Consider the following 24,766-nt stretch of genomic DNA (forward strand, 5'->3'; position numbering starts at 1 on the left):
GGATGGGAACCTTGAATGTAAATAAAAATAAAACAACCATATTTTCTGTCATATTTCCGGAAGAATAGCGGAGTTCACTGGCAAAGAGTTTAGAGGGAGTGTGGGGGCGTGTCCTGCTATGTCCTCCGTGTGTGTGTGTGTGTGTGTGTGTGTGTGTGTGTGTGTGTGTGTGTGTGTGTGTGTATTACAGAGTAGAGTGCAGCAGACTGGGAGGGAATTCAGCAGAGGACTGGACAAATGAGGCGGCGATTCTCTCTTTGTAATTATATGCTATTTGCACTCATCCTCACCCACTAGCACACTTACATACACTCAGTCCGGGAGTTTGAACTTAAAGATATACTTCCATTTCAACAAGGGTCTTGCTGCGGTACAAGCACACACTCGGCGACCGACCAAGTGAGTGAGGAATGCAGCGGGGAGAGAGAGAGAGAGAGAGAGAGAGAGAGAGAGAGAGAGAGAGAGAGAGAGAGAGAGAGAGAGAGAGAGAGAGAGAGAGAGAGAGAGAGAGAGAGAGAGAGAGAGAGAGAGAGAGAGAGAGAGAGAGAGAGAGAGAGAGAGAGAGAGAGAGAGAGAGAGAGAGAGAGAGAGAGAGAGAGAGAGAGAGAGAGAGAGAGAGAGAGAGAGGATGACTAGAAGTGCTAATGATCGCACACACATCAGGAGAGAAATCTTACAAGGATACAAAATAAAAGGAAACCCAAGAATAAGACTATGAGAGAGAGAGAGAGAGAGAGAGAGAGAGAGAGAGAGAGAGAGAGAGAGAGAGAGAGAGAGAGAGAGAGAGAGAGAGAGAGAGAGAGAGAGAGAGAGAGAGGAGGGGGGGGGTTCACTGGACTCGCTTACAAACAAGTCAAATAATACAAGACGCCCCTGAACCTGCGCCTGAGAGAAGACCAATCACTGCGGCTGCCAGTCAAAACATCACCTCCATGGGAACAGCGTCAACAAAGTGCCACTCTTTTCTGCCTTTTATTGTGTCTAGTAGGAAGGAAGTGTAAGAGAATGGGGAAGGGAGGAAGCAGTAAGAGCAGCAGCAGCAACAACAGCAACACTACCACCACCAGCAAGAAGAGTGGGAGGAGGAAGGGTGAAACGAGTCGGAGGAAGTCAGTGAAAGGATGAAATGACAACAGAGACAGAAGACAAGAGACGGTGTATGTGCGTGTGAGAGAGAGGGAGGAATAGTGGCGCTGAGGGTATGGATGGCACGCTGTACACGGACCATCACATCTACACTGAGATACGGAAAGAATGCGGATGTCAGCGCGGCAGGAGAAGGGATCATGCAAGCTAAAAGTATACGTGCATGCGGCGCTACGTGCATAAAGGTTAAGCCAAAAGTGAAAGCCGAGCACGACGAGGAGGAAGGGAGGACGGACGGGGCGAGGCGGGGCGAGGCGGTAGTGATGCGAGACAAGAGAGATGGCGAGGCAGGGAAGCGAACACAGCGGAGCAGCCAAGCCTGAGCACCCCGTCCGTCACACAAGGGCGGAGCAGCGTCGGCCCCTTCACGTCGGCGTCAATGTTAACGGCACGATCACCAGCAGCAAGAGAGGCCAGTGGGCGGGGGAGGAGCGAGAGCCAGGAAGGTCGCGGAGGAGGGGGGGAGCGGGAGGGTTACTGGGTGAGCGGTGCGGGTAAGGGAGAGGGGAGGGGCAGTACGGGAAGGTCGGTGTAGGTGACCGGCAAGTTGATGACGGCGAGATTAAAGCTTAAGGGGAGGTAGTAAATTGCCGTGACGGGAGTGCCGGTGACTCGGTGCTGCGGTGGTGGGTGAACGGCGGCGAGGTGTCACAAGCAGCACTCTGCCTGCTGTTGTTGCTGTAGTGGTGGTGGTTGTGGTGGTGAGGGGTTGGCTGAGGATGGTGAGGGCAGCAGCGGCTAGCGGGGTCGACCTCACCAAGGCGGGCGGCAGCGGGGCGTGGTGGGCCGTGATCCGTTAAACCACCCACTTATCCCCCTTACCCGCGGCCCGTCCGCTCCACCTGCCCCTGTCTTGCCTCCCTGTCCCGAGTGGGAGTGGGGATGGCGAGGCTCGGTTCACCCGATAGGGGGCGAGGGGGAGGCGCAGCACCTCATTGTGAGGCGGCACAAGGATGACGCTGTCCGGCTACCACAAATTATTGGGAAGTGATGTTACTCGGGCGCCGAGCACCTGCGGTCACACATCTGGTGATATTGATGTTTTACTTTTTTTTCATTTTATCTTTTTTTTTACAAGACTGACCGCCAGCTACAACTGGTATCGCCATAATGCTGCCTACCGCTGTCATCCTGCTAATACTAACCAGCTGTCCAGTACAGTTCACTGGTAGTAAAACCACTTTTATGGCTCTTCTGAGACTAGCCGACCCTCTTTTAGGTGGTGCGGAAATTCTGCTCACAATTAAGATCTTGTATATTGCAAACACTATTCATTAAAGCGGGAGGAGGAACCGAGGGGGCCTCAAGCTCGCCTAGGGAGTCCTCAGACGACGCGGAGGGTCTGGTGGGGTTTATTTCACTTTACTCTTATTGTGTAGCGAATATAGGCGTACTGTATGTTATTCCCTTCGTATGGACGACTGTCGAGGCGAGCACTTTGATGTCGCTCTCTACAAAAACCTCAGGCTTTAGCTGCGTCTGCAATCATCGCCGGGTGCAGGATGTACAAGATTAATCTAGATGAAAGTGAGGTCGGTGCAGACCGCAATGCGCGAAGGGCCTCCCTAGTGGTGCTACATACCTCAGGCCAGAGGGCCAGCCGCTGCTTCACTTTAACTGCGTCATCACCTTCGCCCTCCACATTCTTTTTTTCACCCCATGCTATTCCCTCTTCTCCACTTAAGAACTGTAAATACGTCCACAATTGCCCTTTAGAGCTTCCAGCCCACACGTCCTTACATGTCCCCCCGTCCCTCTCCACATGTGAACAGCAGAGGACACAAGTGGCTCAGTCAGTACTGGTGCCAGCTGTTGCCGTCGTCTCAGTGCCTGGTTAGCACATAAGACCTCCGCTGCTCGCCTTGCCCAAGTGGCACCGGCACGCCACCCACTCCCCTCCACGTCACACACCACGCCACAGAATCCCCGCTACGTCAAGAACCCGCATACCCCTCCCCTTCCCCCTCTCCCAAAGCTTTCCCTCTGTGCAGCTCAGCAAGCCACCCTGGGTTCCCAATACAAGCCTGATCTTCCATTTGCCACTCACCCATGACTTAACGCCGCCCCCACTCACCACACCCTCTTAGCGAACACACACAAAAAAAGAAAAATACACACACACACACACACACACACACACACACACACACACACACACACACACAGCCACCCGCCACGCATTCTTTTCAAGTCACATAAATCTAACTTGCTTTCTAATCTGTCCTTTTCTTTTTTCTTTCTCTATATTTTTTCGTGTACCTATCAGGAGCAGTCCCTCCACCTGGCGTCTCCGCGTCTGCTGGCCATTTGTCAGTGGTCTCGCCGTGGCCTCCGTGGGACCTCAATACCAGCGGGGGATTTGTGCCAGTCTTCCCTCCCCACTACCTCACTCGGTGCCGCCCCGCCAGTGTGGCACCTCACTTCTCCTGTCACCATTGCTCTCCTGGCACTCTTGCCGCCCCGTCACACCCTGTGGCACTCAAGTCTTGCCCGGCCTTAATATCTCGACCTCTCCTCTGCCCAGACACTTCCGTCACTGTTGCTGAAATAACCTGTGCTGGGTTTTATTGCATGTGTCGCCGCAGACGTCGCGACTCGCCACCAGACGGGTACTGGCATGCTGATAAGTCAATCTGGTCCCGGCGAGAACTGTGCCGACCTTACAGTGATCCCTCCCCTCCGAAAGCCCCTCCACGCCAAGACACAATAGACCGCTTTCATCAGCACCGCTCGCTTCACCTCTAGCCATCCCCATCCCCCCTCTCCCCTTTCTTCTCCTCCCTTGTACATCCTCCCAGCAGGCGGCGCGGGGTGCGTGACCTGCGGGTAAGTCTGTGAGCATGAGGGAACGCGAGTGTGATACAGAGTGCGTCACCGCCACCTGCCACAGCTTGCCGGGCCAGCCACACACACACACACACACACACACACACACACACACACACACACACATGCGCACCACATCCCAAGTTCTCCCAACATCGCCTCGACAGTTTTGTTCCCTGTTGCCGCTCTCTCTCATATTCACAACCTTGTAGGCTTTCAGAAAGGGACTGTTACACATTTTACGGTGTAATCTTCATACGCTGCAGCGACGACGCTAACACTGCTGTTTACTTTGATGTAAGGGTGACACTGACGAAGGTAGAGAGAATGAACACCATATGGTTCTGCAAGCCTCATTTCTTTCCCTTCATCCTTTCCTGCCGCCTGACCGAGAGCGAGGCGGCGGGAAGACGAGCTGCGGCAAAAATCAAGGCAGCCCGGGGTGCATCAAAGCCTCCCGTCCCTCCCGCCTGCCGCCCGCCATAACCATCCCCGGAATACTAACAACCACCATCAACAACTGGCCTAATCCGGGAAGGCCGCAGTGGTGGGTCGCGCCGCCGCCACCACGCCCGCAGGGAGTGTCACCGCAACCCTGCGTACATATACACGCAGCTGCTCTTCGCACCTAAACACACACACACACACACACACACACACACACACACACACACACACACACACACACTTTTCCTCCTTAGTTAACTTGTAAACACTTCCTGAGTTCCCTAAAAGCCACATACACATCTAGCTTTACGCGTAGGAGACACGCAGTCTGTCTCATGTCCTTTTACACACACCCCTCTCCTCCTCGCCCTCTTTACCTCTTCCACCTTCTCTTCCTCCACCGAGCCGCAGGCAGTGAACGTAGTGCGACAAGAAAGGAAAGGCGCGGCAGCGTCATGAGCACGAGTCACACACACACACACACACACACACACACACACACACACACCCAAAACAGCAGCAGCAGCAGATGCCGCCACGAGATATGAAGCCTTCTCCGCATGTTGTGTCGATAAACTCATAAGATCGCTATCCCTCCGTGTGTGTGTGTGTGTGTGTGTGTGTGTGTGTTTCACTGTTTGATCTGCTGCAGTTTCTGACGAGACAGCCAGTCGTTACCCTACGGAACGAGCTCAGAGCTCATTATTTCCGATCTTCGGATAGGCCTGAGACCAGGCACACACCACACACCGGGACAACAAGATCACAACTCCTCGATTTACATCCCGTACCTACTCACTGCTAGGTGAACAGGGGTTACACGTGAAAGGAGACACACCAAATATCTCCACCCGGCCGGGGAATCGAACCCCGGTCCTCTGGCTTGTGAAGCCAGCGCTCTAACCACTGAGCTACCAGGCGCGCGCGTGTGTGTGTGTGTGTGTGTGTGTGTGTGTGTGTGTGTGTGTGTGTGTTTGTGTGTGACTGGCAAGAGGTATAGTGTAAAGTAAGAGTAGTGTGCATCACAGTGGTGAGGTAAGAAGGAGAGGTGCGGCGCTGTGTTGTGTGGTGTGTGAATAAGGGGCTGTGGAGGCAGGAAGGCCAGATAGGCTAGGTTGCGCTGGGCTGGGCTGGGCTGGTGGTGGTGGTAGTGACACACACAATATACCGCCGGCCCTTGTTCCCTCCCTGGTGGTGTTATCATAATGTTACGTAGCGGTCAGTCAGTGTCCCGTTTACCCCCGTCCCTTGCTCCCTTACTCCTTGCTCCTCGCTCCTCACTCCTCGCTCCCCGCCACACAGCCTCCCTTTACTTTACCTTCCTACACACACACTACGGACAACAGCTGTATCCTTCATCAGCATCTTAAAACTACTTTCTTATCCTACCTTCTTACCACAGGTCAATATTTGTAAAATCTCTTACTAATTCCCCTAGTTTCTCGATCCCGTCTTCTTTGTTAAGCATGCTCATTCACCACTCCTCTCCTCTGCTGATGTATCGGTACTGTCTGCTATTCAAATTCCTCCATCAGAGTGGTGTTGGTGGTCGCACACTGCCTTACTTCGGATACTACGCCACAGCCCTTAATGACAGCTATCCTTACGTTCTCCCTCCCCGTCTTCCCCTCCTGCCTTGCTAGTCCTGAGAGCCGCACCGCTCCCCATCGCCCATAGCCGTAACATACTGGCCCGCACGCCCTGGAACACTCACCCTCAAGCGGCCCCATGTCCTAAAAAGCTGCTGCTCCCCGCCAGGAAACGGCCATCGATAACAGGGGGTTATCGGGCCCCGACTGGTCCTGGCTCGCTGATGTCACCCGATCAAGGTCGTCGGCCATCACTGGTGTGCTGCCTTCCACGCCGCTACCCACCCCCTTCCTCTCTTCTCTTTGCCCCCTCCCATCTCCCTCTTTGCTTCATGAGTAAACTAATAAATTTAGAGCGTCACTCTGATACCCCGGAGCCGTCGTCTTTAACAGCTGAGGCGGGGTGTAGCAGCGGCTCCATTTGGCTCCGGATATAGTAATCCCTTAGAGGCCCTATAATGACAGTGGGGCCCACGCGCGCGCCTACACACACACACACACACACACACACACACACACACACACACATCCTTGTCTCTTTCTTTATTTACTTGAGAGTGTTGTGGAATCATTTCATTACTGATGCGATATGGAAGTGAAATTCTGCTTTGACGCACATCCAAAACAAGATGTCATTCAGTACATGCATCTATTTTCTATAAATATTTTCTGCAGGGGTGCACATTCCGAGAGGCAAAGAAGGTGAAAGAAACCATTTACTGCGTGAAGAGTGAATCGAACCATGAAGCCGGCTAATAACATCATTACAGTCTGGCGACCTTATGTGACACTCTTACATTTGACGAGGTTATGTCGCAACGACCCGAGGGGTGAACGAGCCAGCGTCAGTGGTGGCGTGCGGGCAGCCTTGATCTCCCGGCTGAGAGGGGCAGGTGGCGTCGCTGAGAGGCCACCACAGCCTTGCCACCACAACACCCTTCCCTGCCAGCCTCAGCCTCCTGCCGCCACAAACGCTCCCTCTGATGACAGCGGCAGTGCATTATATCTTCTGAAACTCACCATTCATCATCCAAGACGGCGGAGGCTTGTCCCGCAGCAGGCAGCGGCCGATCCGAGTCTACTCGTGAACGGGTGAGCCCCTGACGGCAACACAGCAGCGGCAGCGGCCCTTGAGAAGCCAATAATGCCAACCTCCGCAGGCGGGCGAGAGCGGCACCACTACACCAGGCAAATGCCGATAAAAATAAAAATTGTTAGCCTTTCCCGACGAGCAGATTCCTGGTATCTGGTGCGGCTGCCTTTGGTCCTACCGCTACCTTCACCAATGACGCGGAGATCAGGCTTACAGACCATGTATTTTGTAAGGCTGCTACGATAAAACGACTGTGTAAGGGCCAAGTGTAAGCATTTTTTCCCTGACTACGCTTGGGAAGTAAGAATCGGATGACAAAGTAATGATTTCGCCTCCAGTGTAACCTTCCCCATTTCTTAGAATTCCGTGGAACTATGGTGCGTTGCACTTCCTTCATCTATCCTGCCTCGTTTCTACTCTAAGAAAGCTTTCCCTCCATCTCCCACGGACGAGTACAAAGCCATCTATGTGTTTTGCTCCCCACCACCACCCGCTAACTCCACCCTCCCTTCCCTCAGTAGCACCAACCCCTCTCTCGCTCACTCACTCCCCCTCTCCCCTTCCTTAACCAGAACCGCCCTTCCCTTCCCAGCCTTCCCAGCGCGGCTATCCACCAAATAGGGGAACACGGGTTTAGGCTTTAGGGCTTATTTCACACCTTTCTTAAGCACACACACACACACACACACACACACACACACACACACACATTTACCATCTCACTGCCTTGGTGTTTATCTCGGCCTCGACATAGAGCGGCTTGACACCCCTCGTCGCCCCCTCCATCCCCTGATCTGCACGTGATCCCCGTCCCTCCCCTCCTCCCCTACATCCTCCGCATCTGGTGCCGCGGTCTGGCGAGGGGCTAGAGCTGGAGGCTCCTGATTGTGTGCTCCAGTGCCGCTCCCTCCAGGATACATTTCTTAACGCCAGTTGTTGTGTTAGACTTGACGAATGCTCGGATTATTAAATGGTGTCTTGTGATAGTGTGAAGAGTGTGCTGAAGAGTAGAGCTTAGTGAATGGCTTCGTTAGGGTGATTTCCCTTTGTGGGCGGGAGAGAGAGAGAGAGAGAGAGAGAGAGAGAGAGAGAGAGAGAGAGAGAGAGAGAGAGAGAGAGAGAGAGAGAGAGAGAGAGAGAGAGAGAGAGAGAGAGAGAGAGAGAGAGAGAGAGAGAGAGAGAGAGAGAGAGAGAGAGAGAGAGAGAGAGAGAGAATGTTTTAATGTCAAACGAAATCATGGTTAGTAGACAAAGTTTAAAAAATGAGCTATTGAGCAAAGTTTATTCTTTGTTTATGGTTTGCTACGATTCTATATAGTATCCTCTCTCTCTCTCTCTCTCTCTCTCTCTCTCTCTCAACCGATGTCCCCAATAATTATGTTTCTGTTGCACCCTTGCCACGCTAATACAATCATCCACATATCGTATTATACTATTTCCACTGCTCACCTCCACCACCACCACCCCGCTGCTCCACCTCTCCTCACACGCCAGGAGGTGACGTGGCTAAGTGGGGTGATGTGGAGGGGGGCGTCACTCCCAACGCCACTACTTGCCCACGGCTTCTCCTGCGGCCTGTTCCCCCCAAAGCATTTCTTCTTATCTCTCCGACAGCTGCCATCAGAACCGTGCAACTTTCAACACCACCCTGCCCCCCTCTCCATCCCCTTCTCTCTCTCTCTCTCTCTCTCTCTCTCTCTCTCTCTCTGCTTCATATTCCTCTCTTTCCCCTTCTTTCCTTTCTTTATCTAGTCCTTTCTCTCTCTCTCTCTCTCTGCTTCATACTCCTCTCCTTTCCCTTCTTGCCTACCTTTATCTAGTCTCTCTCTCTCTCTCTCTCTCTCTCTCTCTCTCTCTCTCTCTCTCTCTGCCATTCGTCCATTCCATATATTCGTTTTATTTTTATCTATTGCTCATTTCCCATTCGCTCCAGATTTCCATAATGGCTGGAATGACCTAAAAAGCCATTAATTCCTCCTTCGTCAGCTTCTATCGCCTCTCCCTCTCAGAGCTCCTCCCGCCAAGAGCCAGAATTCCCACGTCACTTCGCTCACACACTCACTCACTCACTCGCTGTCCGTCATCATCCTCCCTTTATCACTAGTGAGGTTTTATGTTCTTTTTTTTCGATGGATATTCGTGCCCTCCCCCATCTCTCTCTCTCTCTCTCTCTCTCTCTCTCTCTCTTGCATCTCTTTAACTGTCTTACGTAATCACCTCCTTGCCTTGCTCATTTCTGTTCATCCCCTTCATCTTTTCCTGTTCTGACTCTTGTTCTTTCTCCTTCTCCTCCGTTCACATTCTCTCCTCTCGTCTTCTCTTGTCTTGTCTGTTCCTCTTCTCTTCTGTTTCCTTTCTTAACTTCCTCTTTACCTTCTTTAACTTCCTTTCGCACTGCTCGGCTTTGCTCCTTCCTTCTTTCCTTCCTTCCTTCCTTCCTGTTCGTGCCCTTCATCTTTTTTCCCCTTTTCTCGCTTCTGTTCCTCCATCTCTTCCATTCTCTCCTTTCTTCTTCTCCAGTTGTCCTCCTTTACTTCCCTTTTTAACTCACTTTCGTGCTACCTTCTTGCTGCTGATTCTCTCTCTCTCTCTCTCTCTCTCTCTCTCTCTCTCTCTCTCTCTCTCTCTCTGGTATACTTTACTTCCTTTTACCGATTCACTTTCGTCCGTACCACCTTCCTGCTGCTCACCTTTTCATCTTTCCCATTTTCAACTCATGATCTTCCTCCCTTCCCATTCTTTCCTTTTGTCCTCGCCCCCCATCCTCCCTCGCCCTCTTTCTCTCCCTCTCCTTCCGTCTCCTCTGGCTGTGCCGCAGCCGACCTCACCTCTCACCCTGCAGCCACGTCGGGGTCTGGCGTGATCGACCATTGTAGTTGTGGGGCGGAATTATAGGTCGCTCCGGCTGCTCCTTTAACTTCCCTGGTCTCCTCCACGCCAGCCGCCCTCACGTCGCCGCCACCACCACCCTGACACCACGCCTTTACTTCCCTAATCCGCTCCCACTCAGTGTACTCTCATACACCTCCAGCGGTCGTCCCCTTACCCTTACCCCGTACCACTACCACTACCGCTGCTCGTGTCTGCCTAGTCCCTCTCCTTCCCCATCCTCTTAGTTCTCGTCCTCTGCCGTGCTTCTCCAATCCCCCCTTGTCCCTCCTCCTCCTCCTTCTCCTCCTCCTCCTCCTCCTCAGTCTTTGTTCCATCAGCCTGGCCAACCCCTGACACACTCCGCCTCTTCACTCTGCTTCACTCTACCTACCTACCTACCTACCTACCTACTACAGTACTTCGTTGTTCCCCTTTCCAACCCTCAGTCTCTCTCTCTCTCTCTCTCTCTCTCTCTCTCTCTCTCTCTCTCTCTCTCTCTCTCTCTCTCTCTCTCTCTGATTGCTCCTCTCCTTCCCTTCCTCCACGTCTTTCCAGCTACCTCCCAGTACCACCACCACCACCCCTAGCCATCCGTCCTGCACCCTCCCTCTCAGCCGCCGCCACCATCTCCTTACCCAAAGCCCTGAAGCTGGCAGCCATTATTCGGAGAGTGCCGGGGAGTTGGCCACTGCTTCCCTGCGTCAGGAGTGCGGGGTCGCGGCAGCCCCATCCATCACGCTAACGAAGACCAGACCAGGCAACACATACACCACCTCCACCTCCACCGCCTCACTCATCATCCACGTCTCGCTTCCCCTCACCCTGCCCGTTCCCGCCTATCACACACCGCTCTTCCTTCCTTCCTTCCCCTGTCATCCCTCCTCCTTCTCCTCCTCCTCCCGCTATTCTCCTCCTACTCCCCTAGTCCACCTCCTCCTCTGCCGCCGCCATGTCTTAGTAAACAAGTGGTGGGTTGAGAGCAGTCAGGTGAGGAGTCGGGCTGAGTCGGTGATGTTCCCCGCCTCTCACTGCCTCTCACTGCCCCGCCCCGCTCAGCCCCGCTCGACCTCTGCTCGGTCCCACTCGGCCCTTCCCTTATGCTCGCTCAGACACTTCCGCCGGTGCTCCACTGAGAACAATGGTTAGGTCGAGACACGATAAAGTGCTTAAGAAAGTTCCCCTTTCGTCTCTTGAGCGGCGACCGGATTCACTCCCTCCTCTTTTCGCTTCCAACATGCGCTCTGTCTTGTTGCTTAAAGAAATTATGTCACCGGGGCACACTTCTCAGCTAATGGCACGCGTGATATTTAAGAGGTGCTTTACAAAGTACCACAAGTCGCAGGGGATGGATGCGAGAAGAGCGTCTTGGCGGCAGCAGTGGTGGTGCTGGTGGTGCTGGTACGAAGATCATGGTAAGTATGTAGGCTGACGATCTGCGTGACCCTCTCTTGGTCCTTTGCCTGCCCTTGGTATGTTTGGCCTCGACATGACCACTCCCTCCTTACCTCTCTCTCTCCTCCGTCCTGGCATAACCCCACAACAAACCCAGTAAACCGACCACCAGAGCCACTACCACCACTACACCACATCCTGCCACGCCACTATATACATCCCGTCACGTCACACGGCCCTTTTCCTATGACACACGATCCCTTTCCTGCCCCTACACACCACGCAGCCGGACGCCGCCTTGGCCCTCTCCCACCACTTGACCTCGGACTTAGCCTTGCCATCCTTGCTCTCATTCTCGATGCCCGTCGAATGAGTGAATGAGGGGAGATAGAAATGAGTGTGTTATAATGACGGAGAAATTAATGCGGCGGAGACTTGCAGTGCGCGTCCACCAGCGCGTCCCAATAACAACAGGCTTATAGTTCATCAAGGTATTCCCGCCCGGCGTGTGTATATTCTCGTAACTTGCGTCGCTTTGTTGTTTTTATGTTAAAGCCTCCGGTTGCAGAGAGAGTGTGAGAGAGAGAGAGAGAGAGAGAGAGAGAGAGAGAGAGAGAGAGAGAGAGAGAGAGAGAGAGAAAGGAGGGGAAAATGTCCTTGTCTAGACCAGGCCTCAAATGAACCTTTTAGAGGAAAAATTGTTAATGACTGTGATGTTATTTTTTATCTATTTTTTTTTTTTTAATTTGAGCAGCTATTTTGTTTTTGTTTATACGGCACAGACCGAGAGCGACCCGTCATCAGTTGCGGGAAGCAGTCCGGTGTGGCGTTTTACTTTTTTGTCTCTCTCTCTCTCTCTCTCTCTCTCTCTCTCTCTCTCTCTCTCTCTCTCTCTCTCTCTCTCTCTTTCCGTTTTTGCAGGCATTCATCGACCTCTGACGCAGGCACTGACCAACGCTCAGTAAGGGCTGCTGCTGCTGTTGTTGCTGCTGCTGCTGCTGGTGCGGGAGGAATCTGCTGGTTAGTGTGCTGTGTGGGCTGTCGGATTTCCTGACTACACCAATGTTGCCGCAAGCTCACACACACACACACACACACACACACACACACACACACACACACGTACATATATACACACGTACACGTCGCGGTACACAAAGCTCGCTGGGCCCATCCACACACACACACACACACACACACACACACACACACACACACACACACACATACACACAGGAGCAGCAGGCGGCGGCGGCGGCGGCAGCAGCAGCAGCAGCAGCAGCGGTAGCGGCGGCACGGTGGCAATCACACACTGCCAATCCTCGCATCACCTTTACTGCACCACCGATGATATTGCACTCCTGCCGTACCTGTTCTTCCGCCTGCAGGTAGCGCCCGCGACTCACCTCAAGGTAACCATTGTGTCCACCTCCCCCCACAACTCTCATCACTACCTCCACTATTTGCGATACGCTCCACCACCACCGCCACCACCTTTACCATCATTATTATTACCATTCCCACCATCACCAGAAGCAATACCATCCTCACTTTAACCATCACCACCATCACCATCACCTTCAGAAGTAACACCTACGTAGACGCCCTCACTTAACTATCGCTACCACCCCCACTGCCACCACTCCACCTCCGCCACTCCGATGCGGACAGCCCATCATGCAAATGAGGATTTGGTGAGCTGCTGCGGCCGAGGGGAGCTATTGATTTGTTTGCTTGTTTAAGGGTCAAAGTCTCGTATGGATTCATGTAAAAAAAAAATACTCTTGTGCGTCTATATGTAGCATAGGACGTGTGCGTGCGTGCGGCCAAGAGATACTGGCGAGAAACACACACACACACACACACACACAAACAAACAAACGCACACACATACACACAACGGCGAGATCTGAGTAGGAGCCACGCTTATGTTGTAGGTAAACATAATGGCGCAATAATACGTCCATCACTCAGTGCCGCTCTCGTGGTTGTACATGTTAACGCCCATCGCGCTGGCTTTGCCCTGCTGCTCCCGACGCTCATATTGTCATCCCTCTCACCCTCACCATCCCCACGCCTCTCCCAGCACTCCCAGGCGTGAACAGCCTCACCACCTCTCCATATCGGCATTCTGAATCTGATTTCCCGTCTAGCCAGAGCCAATTATGGAAAGGCCGTCTGCATCCCCGCGAAGATGGATGGTGGGCGGAGGTGCGAGGTGCCGACTTCGGGGTCAGGGGGCCGGGTGGGAGGTAAGGGATGGGGGGACTGCTCCTGGATAATGGTGGGAACCCGGCCGGGGAGGAGGGCGTGCACATGAGAGGAAGGGTAGGGATGAGAGATTATACAATACTAAAAGAGGTTTAGAACGAAGGCCCGTGGTAAGTGAACAAAGGCAGGCTCGCTTCGTGCAATGTAAGAAGAAGCGATAACAATTAATGGAACATGAAGGTCTGCGGTTTATGATGGACCGTGTGCAAAAAATAAAGAGAGGAAAGACAAAAAAAACACGCGGCAGTTGATCCCAGGAGGCAAGAGGCACGAAGGAGCATCGGAGGCCTGAAAATGAAGAGAAGCGACACCTCGAGAGGAGAGAGCAGCCAAGAGCGCGGGTGAGAGAGAGAAAAAAATAGTGAGAAAAGAGAAGCAAGAGCAGAGGTAGTGGAGCGTGCCTGGGGTGGGAGTGGCAGCGATCAGTGGAGCACCTGAGCTGCTCGCCACACACCACACACACCGCCGCCTGCTGCTCCTCCTCTGCTATACGGTCTTGCCCTGCTAATCTCACTCCTCTAGAATATCTTAGAATATGCATTATGGCGAGTCTAACTCGAGCGAAGGAGGGTGAGTGAAATGCGGGAATCTTCGTAAGGTCTGGAAAAATGGCGGGAGTGTTGGTGTCGGCAGGGGGCAGAGAGGCGTAAAGCACAGTGAAGCTGCTGCTGGCTGGCCGGAGTCTGGGTAAGCTGGCAGATGGGGGAGGGCAAAGTGGCAGGTAAAAGTGCGGAGGCTGGTAGGCAGACTAGCAGATAAACCCGAGCAGGCGGGTATAAAGGCGTAGACAAGCCGGCAGCTCCAGCGTGAGTCGCAAGAGCCGTGAAGCCATCCCGTGTGTCAACTGTGGAGCGGAGGAGTGTTAATGAGCATTCCACGGAGCAGGTGTCTTCAGGAAGCGGTGCTGGGCCCGCATTTCTCAAGGCGCATGGAGGGGAAAGTCGAGACCAAAGATTACGGGATGGGGAGGGGAAGGGGGTGGTGGCGGGGGCGCTAAAAGGCAGAGGAAGGGAGATGCAGGTGGTGCGACGCGTGAAAGGTGAGAGTGTTGAGGGTGATGTTTTGTTTGTAGTGCGGGGGTAGCGAGGGCGGGAGGGAGCAGGGAGGAACCTGAGTAGCAGGCTGGTGGGAGCGTGGGGGCGCGGCGCCGTGGGAGGCCGCAGCTGTCGCCAGCCTATCTGAAAGTGTCCGGGTCCGCCTGGCCTGGCGATATAGAATGTTCTGCTGCTTTTGAAGGGGTGTTGCCTACAATGTCCAGCAGTGAATGCATTGTGCAAGCGCTACTGGGCGACACGCAGCAGTAACGACAAGGATATCTGAGCGAGGCGGAAGACGAGCGAGGCAGTTCACCGTCCTTCAGTCCAATACTGGTTGGAGGGTTGCCCGCCCGCTCCACATTCTCAGGTGAACATTTTGCTACACATGACACTCGAACTTTTACATGCAAATAACGGTTCAGGTTGAAAGTATGTATTCAGTAGTATTTGTTCCTTTAGGGTGGAGCATGGCAGGAAAACAAAGACTCCTGTGTGTGTACAAACACGGCAGTCGAGCCGCATGGTGCATGGATATCACACCCCACTCCTGCTGTGTCATCGCTAAAGTATCAGTACGTAGATGGCTGACTACAAATTGGCGATGAGAGCGAGGTAGTGTCGGCAGGGTGAACGTAAATGGTGCGACAGAAGCGAGTCTAGACAGTTGGTGGTGCTGGGACGCGCGTGCACAAGGCTGCATGACTGGGACCGCTCGGCTCAGCCTGATACGCACAAGTGCCTCGTGTTCTGACATCAAGTAAGCTTTAGGGTGATAAATTACATGTCCCTCAAGGTAAGTACGTGCCTGTTGGCAAGCGTGTGCGTGAGCGCGCGCGTGTACGTGTGTGTGGCTGAGGAGATGCCCGCGGCTGCACAGGGGGTCGTAAACGCGAGGTTACGACCAAGGCTGGTGCTGCAATTTCCGTCTCCGTTCCGAAGCAGTGAGGCGGCAGCCGTGCCCCGCCGTGCCACTACTGCCACCACCACGCCCCGCCCTTCTGACGTCACGTCCAACCCACCAAACCTGTCAGCAAGTCCCCGCAGCGCCACATCCGGTCCTCGTCTCAACTTTGGTCACAACTTAGGCCAGACTTTTCACCACCGCCAGCGTGCTTGTCATCGCCAACACCACCTGCACGCGACGGATTACTGTTACTAATGACACTGCCGCCACCGCGCCATCATTACTGCGCCAGACAGCCAACACATAAAAAGCCACCAGCGACACATCGGAATACCCCATTCAGCACAGCGAGCCCTGGCCACACAACTCTCCGGCCGTCGCATCGCCTCGGCCACCACCACCACAGCCACTAACATTCCGCCAGTGACGCATCCAGCCGTCACCACCACATCACAAGCGCACCTAACCACAAATACTCCCAGCTCCTACATTTCACCTACACGTCCATCCACCCACTAACACTACTTTCCGCCACCAGCTCTTATCAAAACCCTCATCATTATTTCGAACGCGATCACCACCACCCCTTCCCCTCACTATCACCACTTCTCATCGGTGTCCCCATGTCCGCCACTATCTTTACTACCGCCTCCACCATTGCTACCGCTCCCCCGGTCCCACCACCTCCACCATCACCACCACCGCCACCAAGTAATCTCCCGGCCAACGCTCAGCCAACGCTGCCACCAAAGCGCAGCGAGGCGGACATTGACAACCCTGCAACGCGTGTCAGTTACACCACGCCCAGACTCTTACACCACGCTGGGCAGGGTTAGGGTGCGGGGGAGGAGACAGGGTATGGGGGAGGCTGCTCATGGCCGGAGTGGCTGGGGGAAGGTGAACTGACGAGGGAGAAGCGGAGAGGTGCCTACAGCGGGGTAAGGGGTGATGACGGAGTGGGGAAGGGAGTGGATGAAGTACTGGAGGCAGCTGGCGGTAACCTGCGTGGGGAAATATAATAAGTTTGCCGCAAGTTAACTCAAGACTCTGCCGCAAGCAATCTTGTGAGCTCGTCCGCCCGCCGACAGACTCCCTCACAGCAACTTACTCCCTCCGTCTCTCTCTCTCTCTCTCTCTCTCTCTCTCTCTCTCTCCCCCCATCATTGGCATCGCAAGGGAGGCCACAAGACCTTTCAAAGTCTACCGCACACGGTCTGCACACTGCCTGGAAACGAGCGCACTAGTGACACCCTGTGTACCCTGTGGATTCGGCGCCGCACCCATCCACCCACACACACGTTCCCCCCCCCCAACACACACCTTCACCCAACGCGACATCATCCAGGGAATGGCCGTCACTGACACCATTGCCCAAATCGCCTACCACATCATCAAGACGAACTACACCCATGTACTGCACAATGCTTCCCTAACTAGACAATTTACAGCGCCTGTTCATCGGCATCATCTGTCCACCCATCATCAGTTAACTGCCGACATCTATCAGCACCATATGACGTCATCACCACTCACAATCATTATTACTGGCCTCCAACAACCCATCGCTAACCCTACAATGTCCTTCCCCAACAAACAAACAATGCCAGCCGCTACCACAACCGCCACCACCACCAAGCCATGGCTAACATGATCGCGCAGCTAGGACGCTACTTATCGTTCCGTCACACGGGCCGTCACAACGTGAGGGGGAATATGACGAGCGACGGCACCACACTACACCGCCACTCGCTAGTGTGCCTGTCCGCCCACCCATCCGGGGAGTTTATGACGCACGGGGTTCCTTGCTCCATACACACACACACACACACACACACACACACACACACACACACACACACACTTCGCAACACTCCCATGACTAGCGGGTAGCGATGATCACATACATTCCTTCATGGCAGCTTCCCTATGTTCCGTCTCAAAATGTAGCTACTCCTCTTGTCAGGTTTCTTAGCACACAGGCTCCCCGCGTCAGTCGCTACCAGTGCATATGTGTGTGTGTGTGTGTGTGTGTGTGTGTGTGTGTGTGTGGACCGCCGCGGCGCAGGGGCGGAGAACATAAATTCCAGCCACTCGCTACTTCATCACGCTGATTGTCATTCCGTTGCGATTCCCGACAGACGGTCCATGTTTTCAATGCCGCTTTGTCATCGTCAGTGTACGTCACAGGTTGTCTTGGCCCGTGTTCTGAGTGCGGGTCAATGTGCTGCTACCCGCTGGGGACATCCTGCTTCAGACCGCCCGCCGCCCACATCGGCAGTGCGAGGCGGCAACACACCGCTACAAATACAGGGGCACTTTTGAAGGACGTTCATCATTCCTGAGCATTCATTACGGCCACCGCCCGTCCGACCGGGACAACAATGATTCCCAGAGGGCGCCGTACTCTCACCCACCCCCACGTCCCCCGCTGCGGCCAGTCTATTTCCTGCTGCACTGCTACCACCACCATCGCCGCCGCCACAGCCACGACCACCGCACCCATTAATGACACCGATGTTACTAACCCCATTAATCGCACCCCACCTCCTAGGGCTGTGGTTTTGTTTTTTGTCACAGCTTTCCCAGCGATGTCACGGCCACTAGTAAGCTCATTATAGGACAAACCGCCGAGTATATCACTACCACACTCATTTACGCCACCACTACAACTAACGATCTAATTAATGTCCCAGCCACCCCACAGCGGCATCACTATCATACAAGGTATAGATCAGTCACCACAACAGTGAGTCGGATGGTGCGTCATGCTATCAGCGGCACTATCGCCACGGGTCACCATTATCGCCAGGTCTGAACCTGCCCCCAATATCAGTGCCGCTGCCCATCACCCGTCCAGAGATTGGTTTCCTCTCACCGCCTGTGTGTTGACGCTTCCCTCGCTGCCTCTCTCGCCGCCGCACGCCACTATAATAATACACCTCCTCGCCCCACCATGCCAGTTAACAATACACCATTCTGTCCTCAACACGCCGCTAACAATTCACTGCACCTGACCATAAAGTATGTTTTTTATCACACCATTCCAGCATCAGTGGCGTGCCTTCTAATCTCATCATTACAGCTAACGAACCTACCACCGCCACAGCCACGTCTAAAGTCACTTCCCGCCACTCCTGAGTCACCGTGAGGACATCCGCCTCACCCTTATCTTAGAGCCTGGTTAAGACGCCTCCTCCGCCCACCTCCAGGTTACCACTTACTGCGAACATCTACCCTCACCCCCCATCACTCCTCCTTCTCCTCTTGTTGCTGCTCCCTTACTCCGGCCTCGCTCCCAATACAGCCTTACCACCACCATCCACCACCCCATCCCACCATGCAAGGAGCGGGGAATGTCTCTTGCCGCCTCAACCAGCACCAGGCCATCCTTCCCTCCCTCCCTGCTTGCCTCGCCGGTACAGTACAACTTGCACCTGTTTCATCACACCATGCGAAAGACTGCTGCCCCAACGCCCTCGCCCTTACACGCCACCTGATACAAAACACACGCACGCATGCATCACGGCGCGCTGTGCAGCAGTCATATCCTAACAAAGCCCTGCGTCAAGACCACCGGATGCTGTGTGGCCTGCCAAGTCAGCGGCGGCGGCAGGGTTTGGCGGCAGTGATGGTAGTGGCGGCGGAGGTAGGGAAGCAGCAGCAGCAGCAGCAGGGCGGTGACGGCAGGTGATGACGCCAATTAGCGTGTCGGGGCGCGCTCTGTGTCCCTCGTAATAATTCCCCGGCCTCGCTCCGCCTCCCTCGCTATCACACACTCACCACACCAATACGTCCACGCCCTCTCTCGCGCCGCAAGACCATTACGCCAGCACACTCATACCAGTCTCGTAATGCACCCGCGACCCTTCCTCCCTCCCTCGCTCCCCTGCCCCGAGGCTCCGCTGCTGCTGCGCCTGGTGCTTTCCTCCCTGAGCCATCAAGAGCGGGTCTGCTGCACAACGCAACCTTGTGATCTCTCTCTCTCTCTCTCTCTCTCTCTCTCTCTCTCTCTCTCTCTCTCGGTGAGACAAACACAAGACACGTTCACGGCAGTGAGTCCCAAGCCTTTGAGTCGTTAGTGCCGTTGGTTCAATCTTGACTATCCCAGACATTCACTCCACCTTCCGGCATGGCAAAATTTGATGCAGCGTGGCGAGGGAAACACGTCCCTCACTTTCTCTTTCCCTTAAAGTCTTTGAATGTCGCCTTCGCCTTCATTATTGCTTAATCTAAGTTATTTTCTACGTAGGTCTTATTTGCTAGCCCTCTCGATATCCTCTTCCACATTCTCTCTCTCTCTCTCTCTCTCTCTCTCTCTCTCTCTCTCTCTCTCTCTCTCCCCTGAGTTCCTTCCCTTCCCCTGTTCCCTGATGGTTCCCTCCTTGGGCTTTCCCTCCTGCAATATCTCTTTACTTCCTGAATCCACCACCACCACCACCACCGCGCCTTCCATCGTTACAGTTCTCCTCTGCTCTTCTCCTATCTGCTCTTTTCGCTTCCCATCATCTTTCTTCCCATTCACACACACCATTGCAGTTTTCAGGCTCCATCATCACCTTTGCTGCCACGCACAATCTTCCTCTCCCTCTCTAAAAGATGCTTACGTCACCCCTCGCTCCCTTCAGTTGACGCCGCAGTTCTGCTCAATGTCTGTCATTACACGTCTAGAGTCCCGTCTCGATTCCGCTCTCCTCTTCCCCCTTTGAGAGCATATGTATGTTGTTTTCACCCACTCAGTACTGCCATTGTCCATTGTGACGCCGTAGTATTGCGTGGTCAGTCGTCAGAGACCATTATGGTAAGCTATCTGACCAGTGACACTGACTACGCAGTTTCTTCATCACTTCTCGGCTGGCTGACTGACGGATGGACGGGCGAGCAGACGGATTCTCTCTCTCTCTCTCTCTCTCTCTCTCTCTCTCTCTCTGGAGGCTCAGCGTCATAGAAGCACATCCCACACTGATCTCCCCTACTAAAAAGTTCAGCGTAATGAGATGACACACACACACACACACACACACACACACACTGTATTGTTATTTTCCTCATTATCCCCACGCTTCCCATTTTATCACCGGCTTTATGCTTTCACTTCATAGTCCAATATATCTATTCCGGCCGGCCTGTGTTTGAGCGGCAGACTGAGATGTGAAGAAGTAGGCAAGAGGTAAAGCATCTCTCTGGTTTGCCTAAGAAGGAGGAACTATCGTGGGAGTGTCCGTGTTCGTTGCCTAATTGAGTAACCTTATCATCAAGTCAGTCAGGGAGCGGTGAGGTGCCGCTGGCGTATCGTGCAAGCAGACGAGGCTCCCCAGAAAAGGCTACAAATAAGTTAACCAGTTCTGTATCGGCGCGAGGAGGAAGAAAAAGAAGTCAGATTAAAAATTAAGCTGCAGCTAACGTGTGGACGAGTATTTGGTGGTCGTGGTAGTGGTGGTGGCTGTGAAGACGTCAGTCAGTGTTGCCAGCTGTCCGTCTGTCCCTTCCTCTCTCTCCCACCTCTGTCTACCTCTCCTTCTTCCATGTTCAAGCTGATACGGATTCTTCTTCTTTAACACGCTACTTCTTCCCCTACACACCTCGTCTGCTCTCCGCTGTTCCACATCCCGCTCATCGCACCCCAAGCCTTGCCAATCACTATACTTTCTACGTCACTCCTCTTTATCCCACAAACTTTTACATTTCGCCTTTTTTTCCGTCTCGCAGCTTTTACTTTCAATCTCCTCTCCTCCACCCTCGCCTCGCTTCCCTCCCTCCCTCATCCCCGCCAGTCCTACGCCCAAAATACCACCTTCCGTGTAAACGACTGGGTTTCCTGTTTGAACATACACCTCCGTTCTCAGAGTCCCTATCTGAACGAGCAGGTGGGAAGCTTTTAAAGGGGGATTCCGTGTGCTGGTGTTATGACGTCTGGCTGTGTGTGAACACTCAATGCAGCAGCTGAGGGAGAGCACCGCCGACGGTCATTAGCGATCCTCTAACACCTGCGGCCCTCTACCCACCAGGAAAAACGCCAACGGCTCTACATATAACGCGCGCCAGTAATCTAGATATGTGGACTTAAAATGTAAGTATCCAGACGCACACGCTCTCCTGACACGTACACACGTACACATAGGGCAGCGGGGGCAGCTGACACTTCGCTCGCTACCACCACCACCACGCACGCGGGACCCCCGGCCTCAGCCCTGCACTGGCACACCACACACACCGTCTGCCGCTTGATTGACGCCCTTTGTTGCTCCATTTTGCAGAGTTACTGATATAGATTTGGACGCACGTGAGTGCTCATTTAAGCCCACGCCTGACATATTCCTGTCGATCCCAAATTATCTCGTAAAACGCTCAATAATTGCGCGAATGTAAAGAAATGTGAGTTGTGGTTTAAGCCCCTCTGGTCGGCGGCCCGGTTGGTGGTTACAGAGGAGCGCAGCGGCGGCCGTCACAAAGGCACAGAAACCATAATGTCAGGCTTGGCGCGCGCCGTTGTGGCTCGGAGGTGGCCGGAGGCGTGTGCGAGACATGGCAGGCGAGCGGCGACGCCTCCCGCAGACAACACCCGTTTCACCACGCTTCGTCCGCTCACCAAAGAGTATCAGACACCATGCTACCAAGTTCACGGGACTTACCAAATATATTGCAACGTTACTCGTGATGAAGAAGTTGAATCAGATTAAGAGTGCAATGGTGTTTTGGGGCCAAGCTTGTTACCTGGCACTGACTGAACGAAACCCAGAGGAGTGCCACCCACGGCCTCGGTTAATCTGAAACTCCACATCCTTCTCACGGCTGGCGAGGGTCGTAAGGGCGTCACGCTTACATAAATCACTTAAGACTCGCGCCTTTCTAGCCCTAGGAGGGTGAGCAGCAGCGGGCCGGACACACACACAGGCGGGCCGACCCAGATGACTCGCCCCGTCCCGTAGCGAGCAGGCGGATCGGGGGTGGTAGGGGACGCCCAGCGGGATAGGGAGGGATGGAGGGGGCGGCCAGGGGGAGGTTCAAGGGGATTGTTAGAGCGGGGTGCGCCTGGTTGAGGGGGAGGAGGAAGAACACCAGTCTGCCCCTCTCTCCCTTCCTCCTTTCCTCCCCCACTCCCACGGGACTGTTCTCGGAGAAGGTACTGACTGTAATGACGGCGCCCTGAGTTTATGCGCTGTTCAGTGTCACCTAATTATTAGCCCTCACTGAAGGATGCTACTCATTCTCAAAGGCTGGTAAGGATTACCATGATAAGCTGAATGTCACAGGTTCAACAAAATTACGAGCGGAGACAGCTGGCGACGGTGCCATAAAGCTGTGGGCGGTCATGATAAATGGTGCCAGTGTGTGGAGGCGAGGGCCAGCCAGACAACAGCCGGTTACTGCGGGTCAGGTATTAGACCGGATTGTTGGGACGTGGGTCTAGAATGGTATCAAATGTGCAGGAGTGGCGACGACACGGCCTACCCACGGTATATACATAGCATGGTTAGTAACAGGTGTTCAACGCCACGACTCAGTACTGAAAGTAAGACATAATACTAATTCAAATACTAATAGCGATACATGCAGTGCAGACCCTATATATATATATATATATATATATATATATATATATATATATATATATATATATATATATATATATATATATATATATATATATATATATATATATATATATATATATATATATATATATATATATATAAGTTCTCGTTATGACCCATACCTTTGAGGTTAGGAGTGATCTCTCTCCCACTTAACTAAGTAGAAATACTAGAGCATCTCGTATTTACCTTGACAGTGCCGGTCTGGACGTAGATGTCAGGATAGGGATCCTTGTCTGGGTTATAGTCGAGGGGCGGGGGCGGCGTGAGCTGAGTGATGATGGGATCCTCCACGCCTCCATTGAGATAACCTGGCGGGGGACCGATGCGAAAGCCTCTGCCCTTCACCCACAGCTTGAACTTGGAGGTCTCGTTATCAACGTAATCTCCGCGTAGGATCTGCAAGATGCGCTGGTATTTGTTGCGCGTGATTGTCTTCGTCTTAGCAGAGTCCCCGTACGTTTGCAGGACCCAAGGCTGGTAAGTCTCATACATGCCTAGGCGGGATATTTTTGTCGGGGGCGGGTGAAGCTCCCCTTTGAAGTCTGTACCCCTCATGCCTGGCAGGTCTGGCCCACCTCCTGGAGTCAACATGAGCCCCGCGGTGCGTCGATCCCTCTTCCGCGGGGAGCGTTCCTGTACCTGCACCTGATGAACCATCTCGACGGCGTGGGGCTCCGAGGGGGGTACTGGGGCGGCCCTGCTGACTTCAGGCCACCAAGGTCTTGAGAATATGTTGACGGGATGAGTTAAGTTCCCGGAATATTTTAACATGTAATGAGGATCCACCTTGTGAAGTACACTGTCCCTTTTGTTTTACATTTACCTTACCCGAGGGTCTCCGGTCGGAGCGGCAAGGTCCTGAGCGAGCCGCGGTGCAGTTGCTGTGTAGATGGATGCACGAGTTCCTTCACTACACTACACACTATTCAGGTTCGCTATAGCACTGCCCGACAAGACCGCAGGGTGACACACAGTACAAAGGAATCAACAGGTTCGCTGATTGTTGTTGTAGTAGCCTCAGTTCCAAGTGAGTCGCCTTTGAAAATTGTTACCAAGATCAGGCTGTGCTCAAATACTTCTTCACTCACAGGTAAACAATATAATACACAATATAACTTCTTGTATTATATCATCGGAGAAGTTTTTTCACAGACCTTGACACCAATATATCTCGATAGCGTAAGTCTTTTCTAAGATGTAGCGATGTTAAAAGACACCATTGTAGCGATGGCAGGCGAGCGACGGCACTCTAGCAGCGCGCGAGCGTGTGACCGAGTGACTTAGCGACGGAGCGGCCGTACCCACACGTCCACTCTCTCCGGCCGCCAACCACCGTCTGACTGCCCGGCTCGCGGTCGTGGTGTCGACGGTTCACGACGGTCACACAGCGCTGACGGACCCATCGGCGGCAAGTTAAAGCCCCGCGCTGTTCCCGCACAATATGACCTTCACTCAGGGAGAGAAATTGGAGCGCTCGTCGCCGCACCAACGTGAAGTTTGTTGTTGTTGATGCATTACCGAATGTTGAGGTGAGTCAGTGCTTGGTGAGATATGTGTGAGCCCTTCGCGGCGCGTCACTTGTCAGTCAGTCAAAA

At 53.6% G+C, this 24,766-nt stretch overlaps 1 protein-coding gene across 1 annotated transcript in view; it reads right to left on the bottom strand.

Moving 5' to 3' along the window:
* The window catches only part of LOC123498251 (uncharacterized protein TP_0369-like), a 151,372-nt gene extending 126,845 nt beyond the window's left edge, over positions 1-24,527 (bottom strand). The window contains exon 1 of the mRNA XM_045245439.1: positions 23,358-24,527. Within this exon, the coding sequence (XP_045101374.1) occupies positions 23,358-23,942 (585 nt within the window). The 5' untranslated portion in view covers positions 23,943-24,527. The remainder of the gene's footprint in view (positions 1-23,357) is intronic.
* Positions 24,528-24,766: the final 239 nt, after the last annotated feature.

This window comes from Portunus trituberculatus, chromosome 47, assembly GCF_017591435.1.
Source record: "Portunus trituberculatus isolate SZX2019 chromosome 47, ASM1759143v1, whole genome shotgun sequence".
NCBI lineage: Eukaryota > Metazoa > Arthropoda > Malacostraca > Decapoda > Portunidae > Portunus > Portunus trituberculatus.